Here is a 20,082-nt window from a genome sequence, read left to right as displayed (position 1 = left end):
GTCCGTAGACCCGGGAGTCACGGAAGGAGGTGGGCTTTCAGGGAGTGGGGCGGGGTTTTTCCTACCTAGGCGGGAACCCAAATATCGTTTTGATTGGCAACAGCTGAGCCCAGAAACGAGACTTGCTCTGATTGGTCAAGCTACTGCGTTTCCGCGCGGGGATTGGCTGGCAGAAAGGCAGAGGCGGGGCCAGGAGAGAAAGCTTTGTGGTTTGGTCTCAGGAAAGTAGCAGGCGCCGCTTGAGAGAACTGCGGCCCTGTCGGAAGGTAAGCTCCGGTGCAAACGACCATCGGCGGCAGGCGAGCGGTACGCTTGGCGTCCGGGCCTTCCTGGGCCCCTCTGAGGAAACTGGCTGTTCGAGGCCAGGTTCTCCTGCTGCTCGAGGCCAGGCTGCCTAGGACCTGTCCGTTTTTTCTATACTGGCTCCCACATCCGGGTTTTTTCTCCAGGGCTGCCCTTCGGATGCTTGGGCCAATGGGAATCGCCATTTAGGGCGCTCCGCCCACCGGGTCGCGTAGAGCATCCTGGAAGTCGTAGTAAATCTCTCGAGAGTTCTCTCCGCACGCGGGCTGGAGAAGCGGGTACTACGCACGCTTTGTTGCCGCGCTTTGCCTCCGTCCTTCCCCCTACTCCCGCCTTACCTGACTTCCTTTTTGGGAGGAAGATCCTTGAGCAGCCGACGTTGGGACAAAGGATTTGGAGAAACCCAGGGCTAAAGTCACGTTTTTCCTCCTTTAAGACTTACCTCAACACTTCACTCCATGGCAGTTCCTGAGACCCGCCCTAACCACACTATTTATATCAACAACCTCAATGAGAAGATCAAGAAGGATGGTGAGTTCTCGGGATAGTCCGGAGTCCAGACTGTCCCGCACGGGCTGGTCCCTCTTGCATCCCCTGCACCCGCTTCTCTAAGTGTTCGTCCAGCCAAACTTCGAGTTAACCCCTTGGCCTTTACACAAACTGCTTCCTGTCTTCAACACTCCATTAGTTCATCTTACACTCTGCCCTTTAACCTGGTCACTGCTGCTCATCTTACAAGGTTTGAGGTCACAGGACTCTTCCTCCAGGAAGCCTTCCCCTGTCCCTTCACGTGGCTGCCGCTGACTTCCCATACGCTGAGGCCATCTCCCATCAAACCCTGATTCCTCTGAGCTGTCGTGGGGCTCTCTCTCCTCCCAGTGGCCTTTGAGCTCCGTGAGGGCAAGGACTGGGGCTTTCTTGGTCACCGGCTTTTTCAGTGATCAGCCCACAATGAAAATGTACCATAATGGTGGCTAACGCTCTGTATCATGGGCTGGTCTGTGTGCTTTCATATAAATCTTGATTAATTCTCACAACAGTCTTGTAGGAAGAAGGCTATTGTTATTCCCATTCGTCAACTAAGAAACCGAGGCCAGGCGTGGTGGCTCACGCCTGTAATCAATCCCAGCACTTTGGGAGGCCGAGGCGGGCGGATCACCTGAGGTCGGGAGTTCACGACCAGCCTGACCCACATGGAGAAACCCTTTCTCTACTGAAAATACAAAATTAGCCGGGCGTGGTGGCGCATGCCTGTAATCCCAGCTACTCAGGAGGCTGAGGCAGGAGAACCGCTTGAACCCGGGAAACGGAGGTTGCGGTGAGCCGAGATTGCGCCATTGAACTACAGCCTGGGCAACAAGAGCGAAACTCCGTCTCAAAAAAAAGAAAGAAAGAAAAGAAAAAGAAACTGAGACAGGGGTGATGTGACTTGCCCAGGGTCACACAGCAAGTAAAGTGGTTGAGGCCATCCGTATAGAATTCTGCTTAAGAACCCAATTTTTGGCTGGGCGTGGTGGCTCAGGCCTGTAAGCCCAACACTTTGGGAGGCTGAGGTGGGAGGATCACTGAAACACAGGAGTTCAAGATCAGCCTAGGCAACAAAGCGAGACCTTGCCTCTACAAAAAAAAAAAAAAAAAAAAAAGGCTGGGCGTGGGTGAGGTGTGTCTGTGGTCCCAGCTACTCAGGAGGCTGAGGTGGGAGGATCGCTTGAGCTAGAGAGGTTGAGGCTGCAGTGAGCTATGATTGCACCACTGCACTGCTGCCTGGGCTGAGCAAGAACCTATCTGAAAAAAGGAAAAAAAAAGAACTCAATTATTGAAATGGGAAAGACTCACGTTTTCAAGTAAATTATCACCTTTATTGAACTTCATTTTCTAGAACTAAAAACTGAGCAAAATCATAATACCTTTTTTGCATGGATGTTGGGGGAGATTAAATTAGCTAAACCTTGCAGTATTTCTTTTTTATGGTAACTGGCAGCTAGTAAAGGGCTGGAGAAATGTTAGCTCTTACCACTTCAAGAAAATTATCGGAGAACCGAAGGAGCTTGCTGGGATTCAGTTTGAGGTTACCAGTGAAGTTGCTCTTGAAGAAAGCAAAACCAGCAGCCGGGCGCTGGCTCATGCCTGTAATCCCAGCACTTTGGGAGGCTGAGGCGGGCAGATCATTTGAGGTCAGGAGTTCAAGACCAGCCTGGCCAAGATGGTGAAACCCCATCTCTACTAAAAATACAAAAATCAGCTGGGTGTGGCGGTGCACACCTATAGTCCCAGCTATTGGGGAGGCTGAAGTTCCACTTGAACCCTGGAAAGCAGAGGTCGCAGTGAGCTGAGACCGCACCACTGTACTCCAGCCTGGGTGATAGAGACTGTCTCAAAAAAAAAAAAAAACCAGAAATGTAAATTTTGCATATGTTTTTAGAGTGTGGTGCCCAACCATTATCGGGCAGTGATAGAGACACATTGTTGACATAGAACCCTGGTTTTTTTTTATTTTATTTTATGTTTTTATTTTTTTTATTTTTTTTTTTGAGACGGAGTCTCTCTCTGTCGCCCAGGCTGGAGTGCAGTGGCGCCATCTCTGCTCACTGCAAGCTCTGCCTCGCCTCCCGGGTTCATGCCATTCTCCTGCCTTAGCCTCCCGAGTAGGTGGGTCTACAGGCGCCCACCAGCATGCCCGGCTAAATTTTTGTATATTTAGTAGAGAAAGGGTTTCACTATGTTAGCCAGGATGGTCTTGATCTCCTGACCTCGTGATCTGCCCACCTCGGCCTCCCAAAGTGCTAGGATTACAGGCATGAGCCACTGCACCCGGCGTTTTTTTTTGTTTTTTTGTTTTTTTTTTTTTTTGAGATGAGATGGAGTGTCGCTCTGTTGCCCAGGCTGGAATGCAGTGGCGCGATCTCAGCTCACTGCAACCTCCACCTTCCGAATTCAAGCGATTCTCTGCCTCAGCCTCCTGAGTAGCTGGGATTCCAGGCACCTGCTACCACACCAGCTAATTTTTGTATTTTTAGTAGAGACGGAGTTTCACCATCTTGGCTGTGCTGGTCTCGAACTCCTGACCTTGTGAACCACCGCACCCGGCCAGAACCCTGGTTCTTTAGGACAGTGACAGCCCAGAGTAGTCAGGGCCATCATGCAGGAAGCTTAGGCAGAGTGTTGAGGGCTGGGATTGGGACCTTAGAAAGACAGAGGGATCCATTCAGCTTCCTGGAAAAGGAGACATTTTGGAGAGCCTGCCAGGTAGAGTAAGCAGTATTTATGTTACACTGAGGGAGAAGAGCGGTCTTAACTTGGGCCAGCTTGTGCGGATGTTTAGGGGCAAAAGAGCCTGGCGTATTCTGGGTATTACAAGTAGTTTTGAGGCCTGTAAATCATGGGGAAACTTCCAGTGAGCTGTGCACTAGTGGCTCATGGCTATGAGGTGTTGGACTTTGCCCTAAGGGTGTTGGGAAGCCAGACTGCTTCCCTGTCCTGGCTGCCTCCCTGGTGGAATATCCTCCCAGCTGTGGAGGGTAAATGCGAATGGGCGAGGGGAGGCTGGAGAATAGAGAGAGGCCCAGAGTCCCGTGGAATGAGTGAAGTCTGAGTGAGATTCATGGGGATGGAGTATGGAGAGGAAAACCGGAAATGTCACCACCAGGAGAATTTTTGACTAATTGCTTAAAAACAACCTTGACTGCTGTCCCTGCCCCCACCCAGCCTACACACATTTTCTTGCTTCTTTTCTAGCCTAGTATCTATTTTACCAAGTGGCTTCTGCTTCAGCTCAGCTTTTTTTTTTTTGAGACGGTGTTTCGATTTGTCACCCAGGCTGGAGTGCAGTGGCACAATCTCTGCTCACTGTAACTTTTGCCTCCCTGGTTCAAGCTATTCTCCTGCCTCAGCCTCCCAAGTAGCTGGGATTACAGGCGCCCTCCACCACGCCTAGCTAATTTTTTTCTTTTTTTTTTTTTTTTGGCATTTTTAGTCGAGATGGGGTTTCACCATCTTGGCCAGGCTGGTCTTGAACTCCTGACCTCACGTGATCTGCCTCAGCCTCCCAAAGTGCTGGAATTATAGGCATGAGCCACCACGCCTGGCCAGTTTTTATGAAGGTTGGAGTCCAGTGGTGGGATCATGGCTCACTGCAACCTCTGCCTCCCAGGCTAGAATGATCCTCCCACTTCAGCCTCCCAAGTAGCTGTGACCACAAGGCATGCACCACTATGCCTGGCTAATTTTTGTATCTTTTGTAGAGACAGAGTTTCACCATATTGCCCAGACTGGTCTTGAACTCTTCAGTGCAAAGGATCTGCCCACCTCGGCCTCCCAAAGTGCTGGGATTACAGGTGTGAGCCACCATACTTGGCCATCTCAGCCATCTTCTTTGCATAAGACATTGGTACCCTTTGCAGACCTGGGTGGTGAGAGGGAGTCCATCCTTGTGAGCTTGAATCTCACTTGCTGTCAAGTGATTCCCTTTGCTGTTGAGATGTGGTGGTACCGGGTTCAGATGGAATACATGGACTGGGCTCTGCCATAGCCTTCCTTGTGCCCTCCAGATTGTTGCCCTGGGCCAGTGAGGAATCCTCTGAGAACCTGTTTCCAGTAAAATTGGGACAGTCATAGTTGCCACCTGATGGGGTTGTTGTGAGGAAGTGAAGTTACCTCCATAAAGCATTTGATGGGGGTGCGATGACTCATGCCTGTAATCCCAGCACTTTGGGAAGCCAAGGCAGGAGGATCCCTGGAGCCCAGGAGTTCAAGACCAACCTGGCCAACATAGGAGACTGTGTCTACAAAAAATAAAAAATTAGCTGTGCTTCGTGCTGCATGCCTATAGTCCCAGCTTCTTGGGAGGCTGAGGTGGGAACATTGCTTGAGCCTGGGAGGTCAAGCCTGTAGTAAGCTATCATCATGCCACTGAACTCCAGCCTGAGCAGTAGAAGGAGATCCTGTCTTAAAAAAACAAAAGGCACTTGATGGTATCTATAGTCAAATGTTTGTAGCCAGGTGTGGTGACACACTCTTGTAATCCCAGCACTTTGGGAGGCCAAGGTAGGCTAATTGCTTAAGCTCAGGAGCTCAAGACCAGCCTGGGCAACATAGCAAGACCCTGTCTCTGCACAAAATCCAGAAATTAGCTGGGCATGGTGGCATACACCTGTGGTCCCAGCTACTCCATAGGTGAAGTGGGAGGATCGCTTGAGTCCAGGAGGTTGAGGCTACAGTGAGCCATGATCATGCCACTGCACTCCAGCCTGGGTGACAAAGTGAGACCTTGTCATCAAAAAAAAAAAAAAAAAAGTGTGTGGTGGAGTCTGTGCTAGGCATGGGGATACTGCAGTAAACAAATGGGACAGGCTTATAGCTCCTCAGGCAAGATAAACAAGTTAATGTACCATGACAGGAGGTGGGAAATAGTCATGAAAGAAAAGGAAGTAGAGTAAGAATGACATGGGAAGAAATTTAGACATGGTGGTCAGAGGTGGCAACATTTCCTCTGAGACTGGGTGACTAGAAGGAGGCCACCGTGTAAACCTCAGGGGAGGGATGTTCCAGGTAAGGGGAGCAGCCGTGCAAAGGCCCTGGGGCAAAATTGGTGTGTCAGACCTGGGGGCCAATGTGGTTGGGAACTCAGGAGGGCGGTGGAATGTGGGCAGGGATGAAGTGGGGGAAATCTGCCAGGGCCACATCATGCAGGCCCATGTCAGGATGCTGGTGGCAATGAAAAGAATCACTCATTTATTGAGTGTTTACTATGTGCTGGATGCTGTCCTGAGCACTTTGCATGTATGTGCACATGTTCGTTATATAGCAGCTCTCTGTAAGCACATCTTACAGAAGAGTGTACTTGGCCACTTGAGTGGTTCCTGGCTGCTTCTGTGATTGTTAGGTCTTGAGAGATTATGGACCCGAGGCATTCTGGGTACCCCATCAATTGGCTGATGGTCCTCTATCTGGGCTGCGCTTCTTTTAAAAAGGAGAGCTCAGGCCGGGCGCGGTGGCTCACGCTTGTAATCCCAGCACTTTGGGAGGCTGAGGCGGGCGGATCACGAGGTCAGGAGTTCGAGACCACGGTGAAACCCCGTCTCTACTAAAAATACAAAAAATTAGCTGGGTGTGGTGGCAGGCACCTGTAGTCCCAACTACTTGGAGAGGCTGAGGCAGGAATGGCTTGAACCCGGGAGGTGGAGCTTGCAGTGAGCCGAGATCGTGCTACTGCACTCCAGCCTGGGCGACAGAGCGAGACTCCGTCTCAAAAAAAAAGGAGAGCTCAAACGTCTTTTTTTTCCCCACTGCAGAGCTAAAAAAGTCCCTCTACGCCATCTTCTCACAGTTTGGCCAGATCCTGGATATCCTGGTATCACGGAGCCTGAAGATGAGGGGCCAGGCCTTTGTCATCTTCAAGGAGGTCAGCAGCGCCACCAACGCCCTGCGCTCCATGCAGGGTTTCCCCTTCTATGACAAGCCTATGGTGAGCATTGTGGGTACGGAGGCTGTGTGGGTGTGTGAAATGTTGTAGGAGACTGGGCAGGCCTGGATTAGAGGAGGGGATATTACGGTTCATTCACCAAGGTGAGGCTGGACCAGGCTCCCATTGCACCTTGCCTCATTTAAAAACCTTTTTGTTGGCCGAGCACAGTGGCTCACGTCTGTAATCCCGGCACTTTCGGAGGCCGAGGGAGGCGGATTACCTGAGCTCAGGAGTTCACAACCAGCCTGGGCAACACCGTGAAACCCTGTCTCTACTAAAATACAAAAATTAGCTGGGTGTGGCAGCATGCGCCTGTAGTCCCAGCTACTCGGGAGGCTGAGGAAGCAGAATTGCTTGAACCCGGGAGGCGGAGGTTAAGTGAGCCGAGATCCTGCCACTGTACTCCAGCCTGGTCAACAGAGTGAGACTCCGTCTCAAAAAAAAAAAAATAAATAAAAAAAAAAATAAATAAATAAATAAATTATTTTGAGACAGAATCTTGCTCTGTTGCCCAGGCTGGAATGCAGTGGTGCAATCTTGGCTCACTGCAACCTCCGCCTCCCAGGTTCAAGTGATTCTCCTGCCTCAGCCACCTGAGTAGCTGGGATTACAGGCACATGCCACCATACCCGGCTGATTTTTGTATTTTTAGTAGAGATGCGGTTTCGCCATGTTGCCCAGGCTGGTCTCGAATTCCTGAGCTCGAGTGATCGGCCTGCCTCAACCTCCCAAAGTGCTAGGATTACAGGCGTGAGCCACTGTGCCACACTAAGAATCTTTAACATACCTTCCCCTACTGAATAAGCACCATGAAAGTGGGGTTTTTGTCTATTTTCTTCATTGCTTTATTGCCAGAGCCTCGAATGGCGCCTGGCATCTGGCAGGTTCTCCTTAAACAGCTAAGTGAATGAGATTGAACCTGGAAGACGGAAGTGTATTCTTGTGTGACAGGAAATCCCCCCGCACTGCACTCCTCTCTTAGCCTTGTCTCCTCGGTCCTTTGGCCTGATGTTTATTGCTGTTTCAGCTTCCCTTAAAAATACCAACAGCCTTTCTACTGAACACTTGGCTTACTGTGTGTCAGGTACTTTAACTCATTCAATCCTCACGACAGTCCTTTGAAGTGGGAAGTATCATAATCCCTGTTTTTCAGACAAGGAAGTTAAGGCCAAGATATTTCTGTGTTTCTCAGTAAGCTCCTGATAAGGTCTGATTTTTTTTTTTCTTTCTCTGTTGTCTAGGCTGGAGTGCAGTGGTGCGATCTCAGCTCACTGCAACCTTCGCCTCCCGGGTTTAAGCGGTTTTTCTGCCTCAGCCTCTTGAGTAGCTGGGACTACAGGTCTGCGTCACCATGCCCAGCTAATTTTTGTATTTTTGGTAGAAATGGGGTTTCCTGGCCAGATGCAGTGGCTCGTGCCTGTAATCCCAGCCCTTTGGGAGGCCGAGATGGGTGGATCTTCAGGTCAGGAGTTCGAGACCAGCCTGGCCAAGATGGTGAAACCCCGTCTCTACTAAAAGTACAAAAATTAGCCGGGCATGGTGGCGGGCGCCTGTAATCCCAGCTAGTAGGGAGGCTGAGGCAGAATTGCTTGAACCCGGGAGGCAGAGGTTGCAGTGAGCTGAGATTGCATCACGGCACTCTAGCCTGGGTGACAGAGCAAGACAATGTCTCAAAAAAAAAGTAGAAAAAGAAAAGAAAGAAAGAAATGGGGTTTCGCCATGTTGGCCAAGCTGGTCTCCACCTCCTGGCCTCAAGCGATCTGCTCGCTTTAGCCTCCCAAAGGGCTGGGATTACAGGCCTGAGCCGCAGCACCTGGCCCCTGATAAAGGTCCAATTTTGAATCTTGGCAATTGGGCTCTGAATCCACGCTCTTAACCCGTTCTGCTCTCTGTTTGGTAGCGTATCCAGTATGCCAAGACCGACTCAGATATCATTGCCAAGATGAAAGGCACCTTCGTGGAGCGGGACCGCAAGCGGGAGAAGAGGAAGCCCAAGAGCCAGGAGACCCCGGCCACCAAGAAGGCTGTGCAAGGCGGGGGAGCCGCCCCCGTGGTGGGGGCCGTCCAGGGGCCCGTCCCGGTAAGCCAGGCCCTGGAGACTAGCCCTCCCACTGCCAGGCCTTCCTCAGCCACATGGACTGGCTTTGGGAGGACAGGGTCGGGAGAGTTCTCGCCTTGGGGCTTCAGACCCCCCCTTTCCATTTCTTTATAGAGCTGTGTTTCTGTCTCTCTTTTGGGGGTACTGAGCACCTAGGTGATGCTATCTCCTTTCGAAACTCTTGTTCCCTCCTTGTGACTGTTTCTCAAGGTCTTTCTTCATGGCTGTGACTTGGTTTTGCTCTCTCCATGGCCTTGATTTTGTCGCCTGTGTCTTGTAACTCATTGTGCATGTAGAAAATCCAAGTGTCTACTAAGCAACTGTTAGGATTAATAAGTGAACCTAATTTAGAAAGGTCGCTGGATATAAGGGCAATATGGAAAAAATTAGTTTTATTATTTATTTATTAACATTATGTTTTGAGACAGGGTCTTACTGTCACCCAGGTTGGAGTGCAGTGGTGCCATCACAGCTCACTACAACTTCCGCCTCCCAGGCTCAAGTGATACGCCTCAGCCTCCCTAGCAGCTGGAACTGCCAGTGTGTGCCACCCCACCCAGCTAACTTGCATTTTTTGTAGAGACGGGGCTTAACCATACCACCCAGGCTAGTCTCAAACTCACTGTCTCAGCCTCCCCAAGTGCCAGGATTACATGCATGAGCCACCATGGCCGGCCCCCAGTTGTATTTTTATGCCAGTAACAGACCAATAGAGTTCACATTGAAAAGTAGCACCGAGGGGTAAATCCAACAAAAGGTTTGCAGAACGACTACACCGAAATCACAGAATGTAGCTGGGAGAAATCAGAGACTCAGCAATGAATAGGAAGACTCGGTGTTTACTGTCGAGAGGTCAGTTCCATCCAAATTAATTGAAGATTCAACGTGATTGCAATCAAAATCCCAACAGGAATTTTGGTAAACACTGGACACTGATTGGCTCTTTTCTAAAAGTGTGGAAAGACAAAGCCAAGCCAGGCGAGGAGGATAAAGCACCGGGACCTGCATGACCAGGGGAAGCTCCAGCAACCAGGCCAGGCCCAATGGCTCGTGCCTGTAATCCCAGCAATTTGGGAGGCCAAGATAGGAGGATTGCTTTAGGTCAGGAGTTCAAGACCAGCTTCTATAAAATAACAAGACCTCATCTCTACAAAAAATAAAATAGAAAACCGGGCGTGGTGACTCATTCCTGTAGTCCCAGCTGCTCAGGAGGCTGAGGTGGGAGGATTGCTTGAGAACTGGAGGTCAAGGCTGCAGTGAACAGTGGTTGTGCCACTGCACTCCAACCTGGGTAACAGAGTGAGATCTTGTCTCTGTTTGTTTGTTTGTTTGTTTGTTTGTTTTTGAGAGGGAGTCTCAGTCAATCTGTCTCCCCAGGCTGGAATGCAGTGGTGCAATCTCGGCTCACTGCAACCTCTGCCTCTCAAGTTCAAGTGATCTTCTGCCTCAGCCTCCCAAGTAGCTGGATCACAGGCACATGCCACGAGGTCCATGTGCAAAAAAAAAAAAAAAAAAATCTGCAGCAACCAACCAGGATGATATACAATTTGCAGAAGGGTAGGAAGACAGACCAAAGGGACAGGATGAAGAGTCTAGGCACAGCCACTCTTGTACAGTTACTTGATGTGTGATCAGGGTACCACTGCACTTCACTGCGGAAAGGACTTTTTTTCCCTTAGTTCATGATGTGGGGCAGTTGGATATCTGCAAAGGGAAAAAATTAGCCCTACCTCATACTATATGCAAAATATAACTTGAAGTGAATTGCAGATCCAAATGTGACAACTCACAAAATATAGTTTCTTTTTTCTTTTTCTTTTTTTTTTTTTTTTTTTGAGATAGAGTCTCGCTCTGTAGTCCAGGCTGGAGTGCAGTGGTGCAATCTCAGCTCTCTGCAACCTGCGCCTCGCGGGTTCAAGTGATTCTCCTGTCCCTGCCTCCCGAGTAGCTGGGACTACAGGCATGTGCCACCACACCCAGCTAATTTTTGTATTTTTAGTACAGATGGGGTTTCACCATGTTGGCCAGGCTGGTCTCGAACTCCTGACCTCAAGTGATCTGCCCTCCTCACCCTCCCGAAGTGCTGGGATTACAGGCATGAGCCACTGCACCCGGCCCTCACACAATAAAGTTTCTAGAAGAAAACAGGAAAATGTCTAAATGACCTTGATGAGGGCATGAAAAGTGGAAACATCCTGTTTTCCAAACAGGATACAAAAAGCACTGAGTACAAAAGAAAAGATGGACGAACCAGGCCCACTCCTTAGGTCTCTGAGCCTCCGTGTCTCTCTGGCTTTCATGAGTCTCATGGCTCTGACTGGGTCATGATCTATTCGGTGCCACTCACACTTTCTCCAAGTTGGTGATGGTGTCTGGATTACTGTGGGCTCCTGTTAACCTCTGTCCTCTTCACTGCACCTAGTTTTCTGTCCACTTTTGACTTCAGATTGTGATTCCAGCCCCTGAGTATGCTGCCTGCCATCTGTTGTCTTCCCTCTTCCCCTTGCTGCCACGCGTTTCGTTCTGCACCTGCCCTGAGTGTCCCTTTCCATCACTGCCCTCCTTTGTTTTTGTTTTTGTTTTTTTGAGACAGAGACTTACTCTGTTGCCCAGGCTGGAGTGCAGTGGTGTGATCTCGGCTCACTCCAACCTTCTCCTGCCAGGTTCAAGTGATTCTCCTGCCTCAGCCGCTCTAGAAGCTGGGATTACAGGTGCCCACCACCACGCCTGGCTAATATTTGCATTTTTGGTAGGGACAGGGTTTCACCATGTTGCCCAGGCTGGTCTCAAACTCCTGACCTCAGGCTATCCACCTGCCTCGAACTCCCAAAGTGTTAGGATTATAGGCGTGAGCCACTGCGCCCGGCCTACCACACATTTCTTTCGGCACCTGCCCTGACTGTCCTTTTCCACCTCTCCCCTCCTTTGATTTTGTTTCTTAAGAGACAGGGTCTTGCTCTGCCTCCCAGGCTGGAGTGCTGTGGCACAATCAGGGCTCACTGCACGCAGTCTTGACCTCCTGTGCTGAAGTGATCCTCCTACCTCAGCCTCCCAAATATCATTTAACTCTTTCTGATTTAATGTCCCACTAGACCCTGGGTTTGTTTTGCTCTGTCGGGCCCTCTTTGGGTGCCTTTTTCGCCTCTTTCTAGGTGTTTTTCCTTACATCTCTCACCCGCTGGGTTTCCTCTCATGGCCTCTTCTCTGCCTCCTGGGACTGCTGTAACCACGCACTCTCCTCCCTCTCTCCACAGGGCATGCCGCCGATGACTCAGGCGCCCCGCATTATGCACCACATGCCGGGCCAGCCGCCCTACATGCCGCCCCCTGGCATGATCCCCCCGCCAGGCCTTGCACCTGGCCAGATCCCACCAGGGGCCATGCCCCCACAGCAGCTTATGCCAGGACAGATGCCCCCTGCCCAGCCTGTGAGTATCTAGTCCCACCCACCAGGTCTCATAGTCAGAATACAGGACTAGAAAGGGACCAGTTGGGGGGCTATTGTAGGTTGGGTGGTCTGGGCAGGCCCCCTGAGGAGGTGGTACTGAATGAGGAAGTAGCAGTGGGGGTGGGCCCTGGGCAGAGGAATTAGCATGCTGGTTGGAGGGTCTGGAAGGTTAGGGTAGGCTGGAGTGGTGCCAGCACCTAGATTGATTCCACGAGCTATCGAGTGCCTCCTTATGTGCCAGGCCCCGTTCTGCACTGTAGGGCTGCAGCAGGGACTGAGATAGAAACCTCTGCTGTCCTGTGGCCTATAGTCTGTAGGGGCAAAGAGGTGGGAGGCAGACAGGCAACAATATGTGGTATGTTGGGTGGAAGTACCAGAGTGAATTCAAGCAGTGTGAGGGATGGAGGAAGGGGCAGTACTCTGGGTCTCCCACTGGACTCAGGGCTGTTGTGCTCACCGACTCCCCTACAACCCCGCAGCTTTCTGAGAATCCACCGAATCACATCTTGTTCCTCACCAACCTGCCAGAGGAGACCAACGAGCTCATGCTGTCCATGCTTTTCAATCAGTAAGTGGGGCCTGTGGCTGGGTGGTCCCTGGAGGGTGATGGCCAGGAGGCATTTCCATGGAAACAGGCCTCAGAACTCTGCCAGCAGAGCTCTGAGCCAAGTAAGGCTTTGCAGGAGGGACAGCGACCAAAGATGTGAAAGGAGGAGGCTGTGGCTGGGCCCACGGCCTGTGGGGGACGTGGGGATGAGGCTGGAAAGGTCTCCATGGCCAGGGCTTGCTGGCTTTTTTCAGCCTTATTTGAGGGCTGAGGGAGTCCAGGCTCTGGGCCTCATTTTCCCAGCCCCTAAAATGGGGGCATGCAAGGCAAGGTATATGTAAAACTACACTGAGATGTCCTTGAACACTGGCTAAGACTGGCAGAAGTCAGCGTGCTCAAAAATAGCAAGTGTGGGAGATGGGGATGCATGAACTCTTGTGCCAGGCGTCAGGGTGGAGTCCGGTGCGGCCGATGTGTAGAGGGGTTGTTCACCATTGTTGAGTGAAGTGGGTATGGGTGAGTTCGTCTGGTGGTTCTGTTTCAGGGGCTGTGAGTGGGGCATTCGTCACAGTGTTTGTGGTGGGGAGTTGGAGGCTGTCCAGGAGAAGGGATGGCTACATGCAGCATCTCACCATGCTGTACTGCGTGGCACTGAGAACACAAAGCGCAACTTTATAATAGTGCCGAGAGGAGATTCTGAGAACCTGAAAAATGCAGAAAAACAATACCACATTTGCAGCCTGTCCACAAAGCTGTATGTTTTGTGAGAATGCCGATGGAAAAAAGGATACCTAGCAAACATGAGGATGGCTGCTTAATGGAGAAAGAAGTGTGGAATGAGAAGAGGGACATTAGAGAAACAGCATATCAGAAAAGTGAGAGTAAGGCCGGGTGCGGTGGCTCATGCCTAAAATCCCAGTATCTTGGGAGGCTGAGGCAGGTAGATCACTTGAGGTCAGGAGTTTGAGGCCAGTGTGGGCAACTTGGTGAAACCCCTTGTCTCCTAAAAATACAAGAATAAAAATGGAAAAAGTGAGAGTATTGGTTATTATTGGTGTGGCGGGTGGGTTATGATTTAGGAAGGGCCCAGGGGACTGCAGTGTACTGTTTCTTGATTTAGGTTGCAGTTGCATGGGTGTTTGTGTTTAAATTTTTCATTAAATGCTATGTTTACATTAGAGTTTTTCAACTTAGTACTATCTGCATTTTGGGCTGGATAATTCTGAGTAATGGGGCCCTGTCCTGTGTATTGGAGGCTATTTGGCATCATTTCTGGCCTCTGTCCACTTGATGCCATTATGTTAGGGGGAAATGCTGAGTCCCTGAGGTCTGTCATTCTCTTTCAGGTTCCCTGGCTTCAAGGAGGTCCGTCTGGTCCCCGGGCGGCATGATATCGCCTTCGTGGAGTTTGACAATGAGGTACAGGCAGGGGCAGCTCGCGATGCCCTGCAGGGCTTTAAGATCACTCAGAACAACGCCATGAAGATCTCCTTTGCCAAGAAGTAGCACCTTTTTCCCCCATGCCTGCCCCTTCCCCCGTTCTGGGGCCACCCCTTTCCCCCTTGGCTCAGCCCCCTGAAGGTAAGTCCCCCCTTGGGGGCCTTCTTGGAGCCGTGTGTGAGTGAGTGGTCGCCACACAGCATTGTACCCAGAGTCTGTCCCCAGACATTGCACCTGGCGCTGTTGGGCCGGAATTAAAGTGGTTTTTTGAGGTTTGGTTTTTCACAATCATTTTTCTGTCTGATTTTCTTGTTCTTCGTGGTTCCTTTCCCTCCACCTCAGCAGCACATCCTGGGTTTTTGGACCTCTTGGCATTTTGAGGTTTGCAACCTTGGGGAAACACAGGATAGTGTAGTAATATTGTTCAAACTTGGATTACAATTACTGCTTTGGCAGTTTTGTATGTTGTCCCCATTCACAGCAGGAAATGGAATCCTAGGTCAGGAAATGGAAAGTCAGGGCTGCCACGTACAGTTAGGCAGGTTGGGTACTGCACAAGAGTGGCACCTTTTAAGGGCACACCATTCACTTTGTAGGCTTGTATGTTTATGCCACCAGTTTTCTAACAGCTGACAAGAGTGTTAAGGAAGAGGTGTTTCTTCACCTTTTTCTACTCCACAAAAGTGCAGCCTGTTTTAGCAATGGCCCCAGAGAAACCACAGTAGGTAGTTCAAGCAGAAAGGAATTTAATACAGGAAACTTGGTGCTGCTGAAATCACGGGGACGGTGGGTGGTAGGAGTGGCAGTCTGGGTTTGAGACTCTTGAATTTGAGTTTGCAGCCCCTGAATGAGCTCCTAGCTAGAGTTCAGTGGGATGCCACTCTGACTTCCAGCAGTGCCTGGACTCATTTGGTCACTCCTGGGAAGCTACTGACTTTATGCTGGTATGAGGGGTGTGGCCACCTCACACACAGGTGATCTACTTTCCTGGCCAGTGGCCAGCCAGGAGCCTCTGGCAGGTGCCTGGCCCCAATTCCCCTGCAGTGTCTAGCTGCAGGGAAGTCTAGGATATGTGACTTCTGGCTGTACAGCCACATACCCAACTGCAGCTCTGGATAAGAAAGGGAGATTGGGCACGGTGGCTCACACCTATAATCCCAGCACCTTGGGAGGCCAAGGTGGGCAGGTCACGAGGTCAGGAGTTCCAGACCAGCCTGACCAACATGGTGAAACCCTGTGTGTACTAAAAATACAAAGAAAATTAGCCGGGCATGGGGGTGCATGCCTGTAATCCCAACTACTCAGGAGGCTGAGACAGGAGAATTGCTTGATCTCAGGAGGTGGAGGCTGCAGTGAGCCAAGATCGAGCCACTCCACTGCAGCTTGGGCCACAGAGCGAGACTCTGTCTCAAAAAAAAAAAAAAAAAAGACTGAGTCAGGCGTGGTGTCTCATGCCTGTAATCCCAGCACTTTTGGAGGCCGAGGCGGGCGGATCACCAGCGGTCAGGAGTTCGAGACAAGCCTGGCCAACATGAAGAAACCCCGTCTCTACTAAAAATACAAAATTAGGCAGGCGTGGTGGCGTGCACCTGTAATCTCAGCTACTTAGGAGACTGAGGCAGAAGAATCATTTGAACCCAGGAGGCGGAGGTTGCAGTGAGTCGAGATCGTGCCATTGCACTCCAGCCTGGGTGACAGCGAGACTCCGTCTCAAAAAAAAAAAAAAGGAAGGGAGATTGGTTGGCGGGACTGTCCTTAGCAGTTTGTCACACCCCTGTCCTGGGGAATTTTAAATTGACCAAAAATAATATGCACATGGCCTGGTGCTGTGACTCAACGCTTATAATCCTAGCACTTTTGGGAGGCGGAGGTGGATAGATTGTCTCAGCTCAGGACTTCAAGACCAGCCTGGGCAACATGGTGAAACCCCATCTCTATTAAAAATACAAAAAGTTGGCCAGGTGTGGTGGTTCATGCCTATAATCCCAGCACTTTGGGAGGCCGAGGTGGGCAGCTCACCTGAGGTCAGGAGTTCAAGACCAGCCTGGCCAACATGGTGAAACCCCGTCTCTACAAAAATACAAAAATCAACCAGGCACGGGTGGTGGGTGCCAATCCCAGCTACCCATGAGGCTGAGGTGGGAGAATCGCTTGAACCCGGGAGGTGGAGATTGCAGTGAGCCAAGATAGTGCCATTGCACTCTGGCCTGGGCAACACAGCAAGAATCTGTTTCAAAAAAAAAAAATTAGCTGGGCATGGTGGTACACACATAGTCCCAGCTACTCGGGAGGCTGAGGCACAAGAATTGCTTGAACTTGGGAGGCAGAGGTTGCAGTGAGCCGAGATTGCACCACTGCACTCCAGCCTGGGCGACAAAGACAAAGCGAGACTCCATCTCAAAAAAAAAAAATTGTGTGTGTGTGTGTGTGTGTATATATATATATACACACACACACACAAATATATATATATGCGCATGCGCATATTACTTAAGACCCTTTCTCACACCAGGTACGTGGAAAAAGGCAATCTTTTGGCAAGAAGATCTACCACTAAATACAGTAGGCCGGGCGTGGTGGCTCACGCCTTTAATCCCAGCACTCTGGGAGCCAAGGGGGGCAGATGACAAGGTCAGGAGATCGAGACCATCCTAGCCAACATGGTGAAACCCTGTCTCTACTAAAAATACAAAAATTAGTTGGGTGTGGTGGTGCGTGCCTGTAATCCCAGCTACTTGGGAGGCTGAGGCACGAGAATCGCTTGAACATGGGAGGCAGAAGTTGCAGTGAGCCAAGATTGCACCACTGCACTCCAGCCTGGTGACAGCGAGACTGTCTCAAAATAAATACATACATCAATACAGTAAAACATACTAAATTTTTCCTTGTTTTTTGAGATGGAGTCTTGCTCTGTTGCCCAGGCTGGAGTGCAGTGGCACGATCTCAGCTCACTGCAACCTCTGCCTCCCGGGTTCACGCGATTCTCCTGCCTCAGCCTCCCGAGTAGCTGGGACTCCAGGCACCTGCCACCATGCCTGGCTAATTTTTTTTTTTTTTTTTTTGAGGCGGGGTTTTGCTCTGGTCACCCAGGCTGCAGCATAGTGGCGCTATTTCTGCTCACTGCAACCTTCGCGTCCCAGGTTCAAGCGATTCTTCTGCCTCAGCCTCCTGAGTAGCGGGAATTACAAATGCATGCCACCACACCTTGCTAATTTTTGTATTTTTAGTAGAGACAGGGTTTCACCATATTTGCCAGGCTGGTCTCGAACTGCTGACTTGGTGATCCGCTTGTCTTGGCCTCCAAAAGTGCTGGGATTACAGGTGTGAGCCACCACACCCGGGCTTTTTTTTTTCTTTTTTGAGACAGAGCCTCACTCTGTCACCCAGGCTGGAGTGCAATGGCGTAATCTCGGCTCACTGCAACCTCCGCCTCATGGGTTCAAGCGATTCTCCTGCCTCAGCCTCCTGAGTAGCTGGGAATACAGGCGCCCGCCACCATGCCCGGTTAATATTTGCATTTTTATTAGAGACGGGGTTTCACCAAGTTGGCCAGGCTGGTCTCAAACTCCTGACCTCAAATGATTCACCCACCTCGGCCTCCCAAAATGCTGGGATTACAGGCGTGAGCCACTGTGCCTGGCTAAACATACTAAATTCTTATTTTCCTGCCAAGGCTCTAAGCCCGATCCTGTTCTTCCTGTTCACGAGGAATGTCAGTATTAGAAGCAGTGAAGATACAGGACACCCCATGCAGACCTCCTCCACTTGTGATGGGAAAGATGGGAACGAGAGGAATTGCCGTCTGCAGTAAATGACGTTTATTGCTGACAGGCAAGGGGAAACGTCTGGCCCACCACACTGGCAACCACAGGCCTACTGGCTATTAAGTATGTGGGTTCCATGGTCAACTGGTCCTGGTTTCTGCCTTCTGGGGGCTTCCTAGCTGTTAGTCCATAGGCAGTTGATGTCCCCAGTCTCAGTTTTGTTTACTTCCTGTGTAAAGAGTAGTCCCTCTATATTAATACCATGATGATGTTTGTACTCATTACCCATTCCCCAACACACACTCTCTCTCCCTTTCAGGCATTTAGGAAGCACTCAGTAAGTTCAGCAAATACTTGCTGGGTACCTATTGTGTGCTACATACTTTTGTAGGGATAAGGTATGCAGTGATTAATAAAATAGACAATTTCCAATATTGCGTGTGATTAAAATAAAATTGATATGGTGGGGCCAGCACACTGAGAGGCCGAGGTGGGAGGGTCGCTTGAGGTAAGGAGACCAACCTGGGCAACAAAGCGAGACCTCATCTCTACAAAAAAATAAAATAAAATAAAATAAAAATTAGCCATGAGTGGTGGCACATGTCTGTAGTCTCAAGCTAGTTGGGAGCCTGAACCAGGGGGTTCACTGGAGCCCGGTTAAAGGCTGCAGGGAGCTATGATGGCGCCACTGCACTCCAGCCTGGGTGACAGAGTGAGACCCCATCTCAAAACAAAAAACAGCCTAGGTTGGCCGGGCACAGGGGCTCACGCCTGTAATCCCAGCGCTTTGGGAAGCTGAGGTGGGTGGAACACTTGAGATCAAGAGTATGAGACCTGGCCAACATGCTGAAACACTCTCTCTACTAAAAATACAACAACAACAACAAAATTAGCTAGGCGTGGTGGTGCGTGCTTGTAATCCCAGCTACTTGGGAGGCTGAGGCAGGAGAATCACTTGAACCTGGGAGAGGGAGATTGCAGTGAGATGGAGGTGCAGTAGCACTGCACACTGCAGCCTAGGTGACAGAGCAAGACTCCATCCAAAAAAAAAAAATCCTGATGTGAAGGGGGTGGTGGGGTTGGGAACAGTAATGAGTGGTCCAGAAAACCCCTCTGAGAAGGTGCATTTGAGCTGAGTTCATGGTGCTTGGTGTTGGGTTTGTAGACATGGCACAGACCTAGTCTTCATCCCTGACAAACTCTTCCCTGGCCCCAAGCCTGTGTGTGTCCACGCTCTTCTAAAAAAAGCTTGGACTTGCCGGTCTAGAGGTGAGGGTCCCTGGGAGCAAGGTGGACCCTCTGGAGAAGGACGCTCAGCCTGTGGATCTCTGAAGCGCACTTTGGAGGTGAGAGATGAAAAAAAAAGAGGCCGGGCACGGTGGCTCACCTCTGTAATCGCAGCACTTTGGGAGGCTGAGGGGGGTAGATCACTCGAGGTCAGGAGATCGACACCAGCATGGCCAATATGGTGAAACCCATCACTACTAAATATACAAAAATTAGCCAGGCATGGTGGCACGTGCCTGTAGTCTCAGCTACTTGGAGGCTGAAGCAGAAGAATTGCTTGAACCCGGGAGGCGGAGGTTGCAATAAGCTGAGATCGTGCCACTGCACTCCAGCCTGGGCGACAGAGTGAGATTCTGTCTCAAAATTTTAAAAAAATTTAAAAAAAAATTGTGCTTCTCAGTGGCCCTGCTCCTGTGGCTGCAATATGGAGGGAGAGTACAAAGGGTGGGTATAAAGACTGGCCTCTGTCTTGCTGTTGGGAAATCCAGCTGCCATGCTGTGAGCTTGTGTCTGGAATTGATTCCTTCCGGTGGGTTCTTGGCCTCGCTGACTTCAAGAATGAAGCCGTGCACCCTCGCAGTGAGTGTCACAGTTCTTAAAGATGGTGTGTCTGGAGTTTGTTCCTTCAGATGTTCAGATGTTATCTGGAGTTTCTTCTTTCTGGTGGGTTCGTAGTCTGCTGAGTTCAGGAGTGAAGCCGCAAAGCTTCGGGGTGAGTGTTACAGCTCATAA

The 20,082-nt window shown here is 50.5% G+C and overlaps 2 protein-coding genes across 6 annotated transcripts in view; both read left to right on the top strand.

Moving 5' to 3' along the window:
* Nucleotides 1–20,082, top strand: part of MIA (MIA SH3 domain containing) — an 82,611-nt gene that overhangs the window by 56,235 nt on the left and 6,294 nt on the right. The window lies entirely within an intron of this gene.
* Nucleotides 23–14,587, top strand: SNRPA (small nuclear ribonucleoprotein polypeptide A). 5 transcript variants are annotated; one of them, XM_055251094.2, is made up of 7 exons: nt 172–266; nt 740–834; nt 6,594–6,766; nt 8,667–8,846; nt 12,119–12,292; nt 12,792–12,880; nt 14,206–14,587. In XM_055251094.2, exons 2-7 carry the CDS (start codon nt 762–764, stop codon nt 14,363–14,365), a joined length of 849 nt encoding a protein of 282 aa, XP_055107069.1. In that variant the 5' UTR covers nt 172–266; nt 740–761; the 3' UTR covers nt 14,366–14,587. The 5 variants fall into 5 exon arrangements, with proteins under 5 accessions (XP_055107067.1, XP_055107069.1, XP_063477143.1 ...); XM_063621073.1 differs by having other exon boundaries at nt 205–266; nt 450–834; XM_055251093.2 differs by lacking the exon at nt 172–266 and adding an exon at nt 275–581.

This window comes from Symphalangus syndactylus, chromosome 17 (genome assembly GCF_028878055.3).
Source record: "Symphalangus syndactylus isolate Jambi chromosome 17, NHGRI_mSymSyn1-v2.1_pri, whole genome shotgun sequence".
Classification (NCBI taxonomy): Eukaryota; Metazoa; Chordata; class Mammalia; order Primates; family Hylobatidae; genus Symphalangus; species Symphalangus syndactylus.
The sequence above is the reverse complement of the archived record's forward strand: the minus strand, read 5'-3'. Positions and strand labels throughout refer to the sequence as shown.

Excerpts from the sequence above, each read along its gene's own strand:
- SNRPA (XM_055251092.2), top strand. The coding sequence starts at position 762 with ATGGCAGTTCCTGAGACCCGCCCTAACCACACTATTTATATCAACAAC. Across the intron at positions 8,847-12,118 it reads CCGTCCAGGGGCCCGTCCCG|GGCATGCCGCCGATGACTCA; the intron begins GTAAGCCAGGCC and ends CTCTCTCCACAG. Across the intron at positions 12,293-12,791 it reads AGATGCCCCCTGCCCAGCCT|CTTTCTGAGAATCCACCGAA; the intron begins GTGAGTATCTAG and ends ACAACCCCGCAG.